Source organism: Camellia sinensis, chromosome 2 (assembly GCF_055761805.1).
Source record: "Camellia sinensis isolate YWXY chromosome 2, ASM5576180v1, whole genome shotgun sequence".
Classification (NCBI taxonomy): Eukaryota; Viridiplantae; Streptophyta; class Magnoliopsida; order Ericales; family Theaceae; genus Camellia; species Camellia sinensis.
In genome coordinates this window covers 84,708,189-84,721,975 of record NC_138962.1, presented here as the reverse complement: position 1 = coordinate 84,721,975, position 13,787 = coordinate 84,708,189, and the positions used below count along the sequence as shown (strand labels likewise).

The following is a 13,787-nucleotide window of genomic DNA, read 5'->3' as shown; positions in this document are numbered from 1 at the left end:
CTATGCAAGTAAACTTTAGTATATAATTTTAGTTATTATATATGTAAATAAAATTTGTATGGGTATTAGCAAATAAAAAAAATATTATAGGTACTTAATATTTTATCTTTTTTTTTTTGTAATTACTTTCTTATTATTAGCAAATAAAATTAGTATGTAATTTTAGTTATTATTATGTGTAAAAAGTCACATTTTCACAAGTTTGCCTAATTCTGAATAAGTCAAAACTGGCCTTCTTAAAAATTACAATAAGACCATGATTCGGGACTAGGCAACATCAATTGTAATTCCCTATGCAATAAACCCGCAAGAAGAGTTGCACCCCCACCTTCTTGTAATTACTTTTGATCAATTACGCTAAATTGTAATTCTCCAAATACCAAAAGCAGAAAAAAATAAATAAATAAATAAAGCAACACATTAACAGTGGCATATCTTCCATTTCATAAATCGTTAGAAATGTATCCTCGTGCATAAAATGAATAGAATGGTGATTTTTATTACACAATTTTTTTATTTAATACTTCATAATTAATTATTCTAAAAAACTAACATCATCCAATTTATATTTTAAATTTAAAATAGTTTTTTTTTTATTTAGATTGGAAATTTTAAAATAGTTAAAGAATGTAATTGTTAATAACAGCCCTCTTTTTTCCTTTGAATCCCTTCCATTTCAAATTTTTTGGTATTACAATTTTACCCGAACATACAATTATAATTTTATCCGAACATACAATTATAATTTTATCCTCATCCCTTATCTATTAAACCCTAACCCTAATCCTCCCCACTTACTAGTCCAAGATCCAGCCACCAACAACCCTCAACTCCGGCACCACTGCCTAGACAACCCAACCCAGTTCTCACTCTTTACCGCTCCTCTCTCAACATCCCCAACCCCTTTGCTAGCTAAACCAACTCACATAAGTAAAGCCTTTTCCAGCTAGATCTAGCTCAAAATCCGACAAACAAATGAAGCATGACAATGTTAACTCAGAGATTCACAATATGGATGAGGTTCACAACTCCGAAGAGATTCGTCTTGTAGTGGTGTGAGTTTTGACAACCAAAAAAAATGGTTCGCTATTTGTTTGATACTAAATTCCCGAACATATGTCAAAAAATCAGAGAACTCCAATCGAATTAGTGACGCCTCACCAAACTAAACAATTGCCGAACAAAATAGATTTGTTCGGCCAAACAATGCCGAGCATAGATCAAAAGTATGACACAGATTCCAAGCAAATAATCATATTTCGATAGTCTAGTGCCGAACATTACTTAGATTGACAAACAAATGTTCATGAGGTCAAAATTAATGAGCAAAATTCAAAACCATACTTTAAAACAACCAACAATAAATTTATACCAAAAAGATGTGATGAAGGGTGGGGAGATGGTGTCAAAGGAGGCGAAGGGTGGGAAAGGAGTAGAAAGCACTGGCGTTGGAGCCGGTGAGGCTGCCGGCTATGGGAGGCTACTGGCGATAAGGGGCTGCTGAAAGAAGAGTTGGTGGGGGTGGGGGGTCCAAAGAAGGATATATTGGGGATTATAGTATAGACGTACTCAATTGTAAAGAGAACAAAGAGCAAGGTAGACAAACTTACATAAGGACATACAAAGGATGATTTTGTCCACCCCGTTTATATTCTCAAAAATGTATGAATTCAATGCATTTTATACGAGGAACAATACATCTATGCAAATTTCAATGACTGAAAAATCATGGGCCCAAAAAACCGTTTGTATGAACTAACAGTGTTGAGTGATGATACTACATTAATATTATGAATCATACTGTGACAGTGAACAAGTAAAGCTTTAGTACAACAGCTAGAGCCAACTGCAACAGAAAGATCCCAGTCACAATCAAGAACCACCTTTCACCCGCTGACACGATGTGATTTCGAAGATTCAGTGCCACAAAAGATGCTGACATGAACCCCGCTATGCCAGCAACTATCCATCTGAATAGTTCTAAGGGGACAATAGATAGACACTGCAAACATAATTCAGAAGAATTGTCAGTGCAAACAAGTTCTTACCTCAAAATTCATAAAAAGTTGCAATAAATTATGAGCACAATTGAAACGTTTCAACTTCTATATAAGAAATTTGACCATGGAGCACTGGATATTTTATTAGAGCCTCCAATCAAGACTTGGGATCCTAACATTTGTACATGTTGCTACAGTGCATGGCAAATGTTCGGAGAACACCGTGGACCTAGTCACTAAATTTTCAAGCCAAAAGTCATCACAAACAAGTGATCTGCAATCAATTTGAAAGATAAATTTATACATAAAATTGAAGGCATATGCATAGTTAAATAGTGAACTCAACTGCTTAGAGACGTACTTGTTGAGTGCATCTCCAACGTGACATGGTGGACACATATATCTTTGCCCAATTGTTGAGCGTACAACACTGATACTTCACAAATTTAGATGAGTCCATGTAACATAAGGAAAATCAAATTCTCCTAGGTAGATATCCAATTCATTAGGATGCATTAGCAAGTCCAATTTCATACTAGCAAGCGACATACAGTATGGTACTTATTATGAAGGCTGAACTCTGAAGTACTCCAATTATGTGATATCCATTGAATAATATACAGTAAAACTAATACTGCCCACCATTGATTTCTGCAAGCATAGAATTCATACAAGTTCTCCAAGAAGCAAAGAGCACAAAAAAAAAAACCCTTACCAAAGCGGGAATGAAGACAAACAGGGAGTACCCATAGAGGCAGAACAGCTGAACAAGGCCAGAAGGAGCAGAGAAGTATTTGAGGATTAGATACAAGCAAAGAGGAACAATAGTGACATAACCATAGAACAAACCAGCAGACCAAGTCACCAAATTTATGTCATAGTGCCATTCTCCTTTTTTCTGTATCTTCTGTGCCACATAGGTAACAAATGTGCCGATTGCAGCTGCTACAAATATTAAGGTGGTGCAGATCCAGAATGGTCCATACCTAATCAGCAAACAATAGGAAGTCAAGATAATGCGTCAGCAATTAAGATGGGAAGATGAAAATAATAAGATACAATAATGAATATGAACAATAGGCTTGATGAAATTAAAAACTCATATTTTCAATCAGAATGGTTATATGTGCCAAAATAACAACAACAAAAATAACAAAGCTTTAAAAAATGTAGGGAAGAACATTCATTTTTATTTGTGTTAAGATATAAAAAAAGCTTCTGTTTTTAAACCTCAAATGGGAGATTACCAGTAACTGAAATATGAGACAAGGTAAATTTTCATATCAAGGTTATAACAAATAATGGTGGGGGTGATCCAGCAGCCTTTTTGGCAATAGATTAAAATTAGAATCTGTAAAGTGTTATGAAGCTTTCATTTATGTGGTGAAGAAAATCTATTCCTCTTAGTATAAGATATCTGAATTTTTTATGTTTTTAAACCTCACTAGCTGGAATACAAGATCAGGTAAATTTTCATACAAAATCATAACAAAAAGGGTGGTGCTATTCCTGCAGCCGTTTTGGTACAACCAACTTCCTTAGAACAAACCCAGAAGCTCAATAGACAAATAAAACCTGAAACGGTGCATATCGGGCCAAATAAGTGACACAATTTCAGAGATACAAAATGACTTGGTACATTGAAGTGCAACCCAATAGACCAATTTGACTCTTCTGCTAGATGTGCAAAGACAGACACTGAATTGGCCCAAAGTTTGGGCTGCTAACACATACATTTTCCTTGGGATTCTGTTCTTTGCTCTCCAAACAGGCAACACCAACACCACAAAAGAGTCTTGGTAGGTACAAACTAAACCCATCCTCAAGTCTTCTACTTCCTATCTTTCTCACAATCTCTTATATGTCATTGAGTTCTTTATTTGCATCAACCAAGGCCCCATAAAGACTTGAATTTAACTAGATGGTTATGGATACATGATGTTCTTTCATAAAATTTTTAATGCATGTTTGAACACAAAGGTGAGATATGCATTCTTAAAGAATATGTTATCAAAGTCTTACGAATCACGATTCACAATTCATGTCTAGATCAATGTAGATCTATGAGTGAATCAACTTGTGAACAGAGTCGACAATGAATCACACAATTCATAATTTAATTATCATTCTTTCAATTCTTGACACTATCGAGTTCAACAAATTTCGACCAATTTTACCTTCTTTTTTTGTGAAAATGTAAGAATACAACTTCTAAGAGTGTTTAGAAAAGTTAGAATACAGCTACAAATTTCAACCATTTTTATCTTCGTCCCCAATGGTTCATCACGTGTAAGAGATGAGGAATCTTTGAATCACCTTTTCTTACATTATCCCATGGAGTTGTGTTTGTGGCATCATCTCTTTCTTTTGGTGGAGTTATTGTGGGTGGCTCTAGTGGAAAGTATTCACATGCTTTTAATTAATTTCGGGACTTTGGCGGCAAGAAAAGGGCAAGTTATGGCTTTGTATGGTTTATGCAATATTTTGGGTCATTTGGTTGGAAAGAAATGCAAAAAAAAATTAAGACAAATTTGGGGACTTGATTCTATGTGGGATAAAATTTGTAGTTTGGCATCTTTTTGGGCATCTGTGTCCCATCCGTTTAAAGGGGTTCTTCGTTTTTGATCTCTAGAGATTGGATGGCTATTTGCAACACAGTTTCTTGTCTTTGTTTAGTTTTGTTTGATGATGATTTTAGTTCTTCATGTTTGATTTTGAAGACTCATTGTCCTCTATTGTATTTTACTTTCTTTTCTTCAATAAAATTCATGTTGTTGCCGCTCATACAAAGAGTTTTTAGTACAAAATGAACCAGTACCTATGCATAATTATTCATTTTACCACTAGCCTTTGTTCTTCCCCTACCAAAGGGATTTCTTTGTTCTTTTTATTTTTAGAGATTTGAAAGCGGTGTATGATATGTAATTATGGTTTTTTACCACTAACCTTTTCTTCTTTTGTTGGTAGGCTTCTTGTCCTTTTACTCTTTTGTACTTGTTCCTTTTCTCTAGTAATATGTCTTTTTGTTGATGATCAGGAAAAATTTTATTTATTATTTTGGTGATTAAAGGGTTTAATAGAATTCAACTAGATCAACTCAAACTCACCATGTTCTGAACTTTTTTCTCATTTTTTTCCCTCAAAAGAACGTCAAAATTAATCTCTCAAAAATATTTGAGGCTAGAATAACTTGCACTCATGAATTATTTATTGTTATTTTAGTAAAATAAACATAGTTTAATATGACATGGGTCAGGTCAGCCAGGCCTAACAGTTTCACAACTCTATTTGTTCTTTCTTTTTTCTTTTTCTTTTTTTATTTTTTATTTTTTATTTTTTTTTGGAACAATAAGCATACATACCTTTTAAAATGATTTAGGTTTAAAATAAAGGGTTCTTACTTACTCTTCTACTCCTTTCTTCTTATTTTACTCTGTTTAGGGGGTTTCAAGGTCCATTTTTTAATGTCAAGAGAGAATATATTATGGTTTTTAAATAATTTTATAATTTGTGAGATTTGGACACACATCTCTTGCTATGAAGGCAATTCTTCCAAATCAGATAGTGTAATCATGTCTTTACAGTTTATACAAGAACACTATCATATGGCATGTGCCAAAATCAATTTTTTTTATTTTTTCGTATATATGATTGCTTACTTCTTTTTTTTATAGCTTGTGCAGAATCTTATGATTTCTCAATTCGATTCAATTCACGATTTGCAAAATTAGGATTTTGATTCACAATATGGTTCTCGACTTGACAACTATGCTTATAAACCTAGTTTATCCGTGTTATGAATAAATACAATTACATAGGCATTTAATTTTTTTCAGTTTTGTGTCATTTTAAAATAAACAAAATATTCATTCTATGTATATGATATGCTTAACCAACAAATAAAATCTAAACCACAGAATCTTGCCCTCCCCAAACCACACAATCTTCCTTCCTAAATTTCTCAACAGCAAGACCCTTCTACGCCTACTTAAGTTTCCCGGGACTCTGTCTGCTGGTTCATTTTTAAGCTGCAATCTCTGCTTCATAAAACAGAATTCTCTCCAATGAAGCTAGCATTTAACTGCACAATGGCTTATAAACTGAAATGCTTGTCCTGGTTGATAAATATTGACATGCCACTCACTGGTATATGTGCCGTGTCACCCATATCATAGTGCAGGGCCACTGCTAGTAAGCTATACACATCTATGCTGTTTCATGGAAACTTAAAAAAGCATAGAAGATGATCGGATGAACACAATTTAAATTTCTTCAATAATTATGATGATAACATTAACAATTATGCATTTGCTGTAAAAATTCATTACCTCTAGTCAATCTATTTAAGAAAATGAGAGCCAATGGTGTTGGTAGTAATGATGTTGGTAGTATACAATAGATTTTGAATTTCATACAATCTTACTGTTACTTCACTAATGATTGCTATTGTTACTAACGACCCACTGTCAATTATGGATTTAAATGACAACAGAAAAATTAAACACAATTGAGCTATTCAATTGTCAAGCAACATCCTAAGTCCAAATGCTTGCTAAATCACATTGCTAATACTATAGGTGATCAGTAGACAATTCTTGACCATGTTACTCAATCTCGAAGATAAATCATACAAGATTTCCATAAGCATGGATAACTTGAGTATAAAGTAAAATAATATGCCGTCAATATCCATATTAGCTACTTCTATCTACATGTATGATTTTCTGATAAAATTAAAATCATTCAAGTGTGGAAGCAAATTGTTGTTAATAATAGACCTAATTTATACATCACTGCCACTAGAGGACTAGGAATATGTCACTTCAATTTCCAACTAAAACTATCAAGGGAATAAATACGTCTTCATAGCCATTATGGTAAACACTGACATTCCAATAATCATATTCACGATTAAAATCTTCAAAATGAAATAACTTTTACCTACCAAAAAGCAGTACAGTGAATTGATCGTCCAGAAAATGTAAAAACTGCCAGAGAAAGACAACTTACAAATCTGGGTTGTTAGCAGTTTTCTCAGAAAAGCTTCCTCTAAATGGAATGATTGAATCCTTGATCCTCTCCAAGATGTCTGCTGTGTCAACTTCGAAGTACTGCCTGTAATAAGCAATTGTGAATGCTTGAAACCAACCACTTGACTGTGCTTCACCAGAACCAGCTACCGGTTTTGAGAAGGAATCTGCACCGATTTATGTATGAATGCAAAAAGCATTATTCTATTGCTCTTATTTCAATTGAAAAGGACCAACAATGTGCAAACAAGAGAAAGACATTTCCAAAGCAAAATTTTGGGCGTACTCGTAAATTCTCCAAGGTTGTCAATCCTATTTTAACAAAACCATACACCTCAGTGTTGGAATTAACTAAATGCCCAAAAGAGAGAATTTCAACTTTCAAGACAAATAAACTTCTTTCAGCAAACAAGAATGTTCTTAAGGACCCCCTCATAAATCTTTAACCCATTTAATCATGTTAGTAGTTAATACCTATCGCACTCGTATTCCTAAAACCATAGAAAGCAAGTATTTCCCTAGACTACAATATCATTCTCCATAATTAAGCCTTTCAAAACCACAAAATGATGCAAATGTGATCCCACAAAATTTTTTGACCGGCAACATATGAAATTTTATTAAAACAAAAAGCAAGGAAAATAAAAAGATGTGAGAACAAGATGTCTTGTATCCAAAAAAAAAAAAAAAAAAAAACTACAATTTCCACACCACTCTCCAATCACTATTAATTAAATACAAGGAAGATCAAAGCCCAAAAAGACACCATCAGTGTATCTTGTTCCATAACCCATCAAAATCTTCAAACTAGTCTTCAAATACGCTAGCATTTCTTTCAAACTAAACCACCCACATCAAAGCACAAAATGCACATCTCCAAAGGATTGGGATTTCATGTTCGTGCCAAGGCCCCTAAAATCAACAATGAGCATGAATAGAAGAAGGTCGAGCCACCCAATCCTCCCACACTTCATGAAATAGCCTCTCTATAATGCCAAGATGACAGGACAATGCAAGAAAATATTATCAATGTTCTTTTCATCCACGCTACACATAATACACCAGTGAAAAGATAATACACAATTGGGTCTTTCTTTTCATGTCATGTCATTGGTATTGATCTTCTTATAAGCCAAAGACTAGACAAAAAAATTGACTTTAAGAAGCATATACACATCCCAAGTTATCATATAAGGCTCAAAAAGTACAACATTAGGATCAACAATTATTTTGTCAAACAAAGATGTGCAAGAAAAAAGGCCAAAAGAATGAATGGTCCACACTCTCTTATCAATATAATCATGACTCAAGGAACACCCTCAGGCAAGGTTTCAAACAGCGGTGTTACGTAATGGCTGCAACGGCAGGCACTAACCATTACACTCGTTTTTGCGGTGTGACGAAAATTCACGTGTAATGGCCATTTTGGTATTACGTAACGGCCCGTTACACACCTTTACAATATTCTGAATAGCTTCCTTTCCAACAAAAAAAACAAAAGCTTACAACAAAAAAAACGAATACTCAAGTGATCCAATCCCAAAGAAAAAACCTTATATGGATTTTTTTCTTTATAATTTATTTTTTATTTTTTATTTCATTACATTAGCATATAAAATGAAATATACATAAACCATGGTTGTATTTATTTTTATAATCATTTTATTTAATATTTAATTGTAAATTTTTTTATTTTGTTAATGTAATATGTTGTCTAAAACATGTCTTTAAAATAAATAAATAAAATAAATAGCTCAAAAATAATTTTTATTTATGGAACAATTTTTATTTTTATAATCATTTCATTTTCATTTAATACTTGATTATAAATAATTTTATTTAGTTAGTTGTAAAGTGTTGTCTAAAAAAATGTCTTTTAAAAAAAAAAATCAATAGCTCAAAAATAATTTTTGTTGATGGCATAATTTTTGTTTATATTATCATTTTATTTAATAATTGTAAATTTTTTTTTTTAGTTAGTTCAGGTATTGGTCGAAATAATTTTGTAGACATTTAAAATCAATTATTCTTAAAATCATTAACTATTGAAATAAAATGTAAAAAGTTCCTTTTATAGTGATTTAAAAATATGAATTATATTGGATCATACTTAAAAACTAAAAAAAAAATTATCAAAATTTATTTTAAATCCTAATAAATGTGATTCTAGAAAAAAAAAAAATATGCGTATCAGTAAGTTTATTTCAAATTGTGCAAAAAATAAAATAAAAATTTACAGTTCCGGTTATCGCAACCGTTACGCTACGGCCTTTACACTCCGCAACCGCAACCATTTTTCGAAACCTTGCCCTCAAGTCAAAGTAACAAAGAAGATAACTCATTAACATCCCAATCATTAAGATATCTAAAAAATAAAAATTCCTACAAATAGGGCAGAGAAAGACAATACCATGGAAGCGAGCCTAAGATAAAAGATATACTATGAAGCACAGATACTCCGAAATGGCCCCCGTACGCGTATCGGATACGGATCGGATACGGATACGGATACGCGTTCGATACGGCGGGATACATATCGGATACGGCAAATAAGTATCCTATTTTTTTTATTTTTTTTTGAATTTCGGATACGTTTGGGATACGCTCGGATACTTTCGGGATACGCTCGGGGTGAAAAAATAATTTAAAAAACTTATAATGGGGTCAAATTGTAAAATAACAAAAGTTATGTAAAATAAAACAAAAAAAAACAACCAACCAAGCCCTAGCAGCAGCAGCAGCAAAGAAGGAGGAACAGCAGCATCGTCTCTCTGGACAGTAGCGTCGTCAATCAGGTTCGCGAACAGCAACGTCGTCGTCGTCGATCAGGTTTGTCCTTCTCTCTCTCTCCCTTTTGCTTCCTCTCTCTCTTTCCCTCTCGCTCGATCTCACTGTCTCTCTCTCCCACTCCCTCTCGCTCTCACTCGATCTCTCTAGACTGATAGGCTCGATCTCACTCACTCTCTCTTTCGCTCTCGCTCAATCTCTCCCTCTTCCTCTTTCGTCTCGTCTTGCTCTCCTCTCTCTTTCTTTCGATCTCCTGTTGGCTGTTGCTGTTTTTATAATACACAATTTTTTCCTTTTTTCTTTCTTTTTTTTTTTTTAAATATACTCTTTATTCTTTAAGATCTATAAAATGAAATCAATATTAAATTTGAGATTATAGGGGAATTTTTTTCTCAATTTCTCTAGTAAAATTTACAGATTCTGAAATGAAAACTAAGAAATTTCATGTTTTCACATTGGCCCCATTTGATATCATTTATATGTTAGCTTTTATACTTATAAAATTTTAGATTATTAGTTTAAAAGAATTAAAATAAGTTGTAAATGTGTTTGGTTATGAAAAAAGTTGAACCTATTTGGCTAAATAAATTATCACATTTTTTTTTTTTTTTGGCAAAAAATATCATTATGGTTTGTAAATTAATTAATGTGCTAAATATTAGATTTTTTTTTGTGCTAAATAAAACAATTTTAGATTATTAGTTTAAAAGAACTAAAAATTGTTTAAGTTTTATTTTTATGTATGTTACATTAAATTGTAAAAATAATATTTTTTACGAACGTATCCCCGCCGTACCCGTATCCTAGTTTTTCAAATTTTGTCGTATCGCCGTATTCGTATCGTATCGTACCCGTATCCATATCCGTGCTTCCTAGAAGAGATAGATGAGGAAACAAAAGATCAAATTAACTATCCTCAGTGCTAGCATCTTACTAAAAATGAAGATTCCTCTTGTTTCCAAGAACAAAATGAACACAACCAGAAAATAAATCCAACCCTTGAAAAATGCAATTTTTAAGGAAATGCAAGATTTTCTTCAGATTACCACTCTAGAGTCTCAACCATTAACTTGAACCCCATACTTAATTTTTAATGATTGAATGCCACAATGACCAACTTCAGAACTATCTACCAAGCAAAACAAAATCACCAATTGCTAGTCCCCCTTTCATTTTTGGGTGCAAAGCACCTCCTAGTTGATCAAATGATCCATTTTCCCTTTGTCGAATCCCTCCCACAAAAAATCTGTACTCATCTTTTCAATCTTATTTGCTACCCTCACCAACACTTGAAAAATAGGCAAATAATATATGAAAATACTTGACAACACTGATTGAACCAAAGTAAATTCCCCCTTCCTTAGAAATCAATACCCTCTTCCACCTCTTTAACCTCTTCCCCATTTTTGAAATGACCAAGTCTCAAAAATCTACACTCCTAGGATTACTCCCAGTGGCAACCCCAAATAAAGCATAGCCAACCTCTGCAATCTCTTAAGTGAAATGTTCAGCAAATAATTTTTGTTCATGTTCACTTTAAGCCCATAAATTAACTCAAATACTCTAAACATTGAAGGCACTTCACCCAATCTATTCTAATCCCCAAACAAGAAAAACATGGTAAATAGTAAGTGAGATTCACAAACACTATCTCTACCAGCCATAAAACCATCAATTAACCCATTTGTAGCCCTCACAAACATCCTACTCAAAAAATCAACCACTAAAGTGAAAAGCAAGGGGACAAAGGGTCACCATATCTAAGACCTCTAGAAGCTTTGAAAGACTTGCCATAAAATACAAGAAGACAAACACCCGGTAATCAATTTCCTTCATCTTTCTCCAAAACCCTTCTTATTCTATTCATAACAAAATCTAAAACTACCCCGATCCACATGATCATATCTTTGAAAGATTGAATGGTTGGGTATTATTTATATCTTTGCATGTATATATGTGCATATATATGGGAGGATCTTTTTTTCTTCTAGTTTTGTTTGGGATCTTTTGTTTCTTAATATACATCCTGCACCACTCTCGCATATCTCATTATTGAATGAACATATCATCTCACTAACCTATTTATCATAGGACTCATCTTACACGAGGGCAAATAATTTATCTGAAAAAAGGTTAAATGCAAGACAGAGACCACAAATTAGAAAAACCAAAACCCAAGAAGCTCATGTCTCTCCATAAACCATTCACACCATAGCTCTTTGCAGATACACGTAAATGGCATCCTTCCAAATTTCCAATCTAATATCATCTTTTATTTCTGTTAGAGAGTCCATCGAAAACCAGACAAATCATGCAGTAGAATAGAAGCCCGTCAAAAAGTGACAAGGTGGTTGTTGACATGAGAATTCAAAATATCTAACACTAAGAAGCACAAAGCACCCTACATATTTAATTCAAACTCCGATAGGAAAACCATTAACTAAAGAAATAGATGATGAAAGAGGTAAAGCATGATCATAAAACCAGACAAATCCCACATCCTGGCCAGAAATCACAGGCATACAGACCACTGAAGAAACTTATTGAACCAAAATATGCTTATGAATCTAATGAGAACTCTATGCTAATACTACTAGCATCTTACAATGTTCTAAGGAATTTACATAGGATGTAAATCATGTTCTAACTTGATGAATTAAAAAAATGTAACATTTGACCTGGCAATTCAGATCTAGCAGAAGGCTATTTAGGCAAACCAAAAAGAGATCAAACCATCCTAATTTGACCTAATCAGAAGATTAAAAAATACACCTCACTATATAACTCCTCTAATCACACCACATGTCTTGTATATAGGAATCAATAACGTGTGTGTGTGTGTGCATATGCATGTACGCACCGTCGGCATCGCGAGGAGGTCCAGAGCCACCGGAGATCTTCCCCTGCGCTACGGAAGGCGGAAATGTCTGGAGATTCGAATCTGCAACAAACAAACAACAACAACAACAACAATACTTGATTGATTGAGAGAAGAAAAAATAAAAACAGGAAAATTGTTATGGAAAAACAGGTTGGAGAGTAGGAATCAAGTACCTGAGAATTTGACGGCGACTTGACCTGGTGAATCTGAGACTGCCTGCGAGATCAAATACAGATCTGGAGGATTAAGCGAAGAAAATTACTAGGAAGTGAGGAGAGAGATTGAAGAAGGGGTTGTGGGAAATTACAGGTACAGATCCGGAGACTTTCTGCTTATCGATCGGGGTGTAGTTGCCAGACATCATCTTGTGCAGATCTCAGTTGACTTTGCAGCTAAAGACGATGATGATGATGATGATGATGATGATGATCAAGATTCAAGAAGAAGAAGAAACACCTCCACCACCAGCACTCAGTTTCGTTCGTCGCCTTCAGTTTCACAGATATCTATCCTTGGTTTTTGTCTTCTCTACTCTACAGCGTCAATTCCATTTTTATTTTTATAGTAATTTTAGCTGTTTTGATTTGATTATTACATCACAATTTCTATTGTTTTCAACACTAGAATATTCCCCAACCAAAAACAGATAATATATTTTAATTTATTGTAGGTAACTGATAATGACAAAAAATAAATAAATAAATAAATAAAAATAAATTGGCGGTGGGACAAAGGTTGTTTTGCCAAATTTGTTAAAAGTTAATTTTTTTTTTTTTTTTTAAATTGTATAAAAAAAATAAAAAAGTAATGCAATTTAAAATAAATTAAAAGTTAAAAAGTGACTTTTTACTATCCCCTCAAAAGAGGCCAAAATAAAAGTTAAAAAGTATACCTACATTTGGTTTAAAAGAATTTTAAATTGTATTTTAAAAGATAAGTTTTTGAAAAGAATTTAAAAAATTGAAAATTAAAATTGTTTTTGATTATGAGTTTTAAAAATAATTTTGGGATAATTTGTATTTTTTTAAATAATTAAATAGATAAGTGTGAGAGAAAATTTGATTAATTAAGTGTTACCAAACGGCACCT

General features: G+C 33.1%; 1 protein-coding gene across 2 annotated transcripts; it reads right to left on the bottom strand.

Annotated features, from left to right (window-relative positions):
• Positions 1-1,619: 1,619 nt before the first annotated feature.
• On the bottom strand, positions 1,620-13,394 carry LOC114323011 (uncharacterized). 2 transcript variants are annotated; one of them, XR_014361219.1, is made up of 6 exons: positions 13,006-13,324; positions 12,872-12,914; positions 12,678-12,758; positions 7,011-7,197; positions 2,347-2,986; positions 1,620-2,002 (listed from the first exon to the last, which is right to left on the bottom strand). XR_014361219.1 is itself a non-coding variant. In XM_028270467.2 (6 exons), exons 1-6 carry the CDS (start codon positions 13,060-13,062, stop codon positions 1,796-1,798), a joined length of 846 nt encoding a protein of 281 aa, XP_028126268.2. In that variant the 5' UTR covers positions 13,063-13,394; the 3' UTR covers positions 1,620-1,795. The 2 variants fall into 2 exon arrangements, 1 of the variants encoding a protein (XP_028126268.2); XM_028270467.2 differs by having other exon boundaries at positions 2,716-2,986; positions 13,006-13,394.
• Between the last annotated feature and the right edge of the window lie 393 nt (positions 13,395-13,787).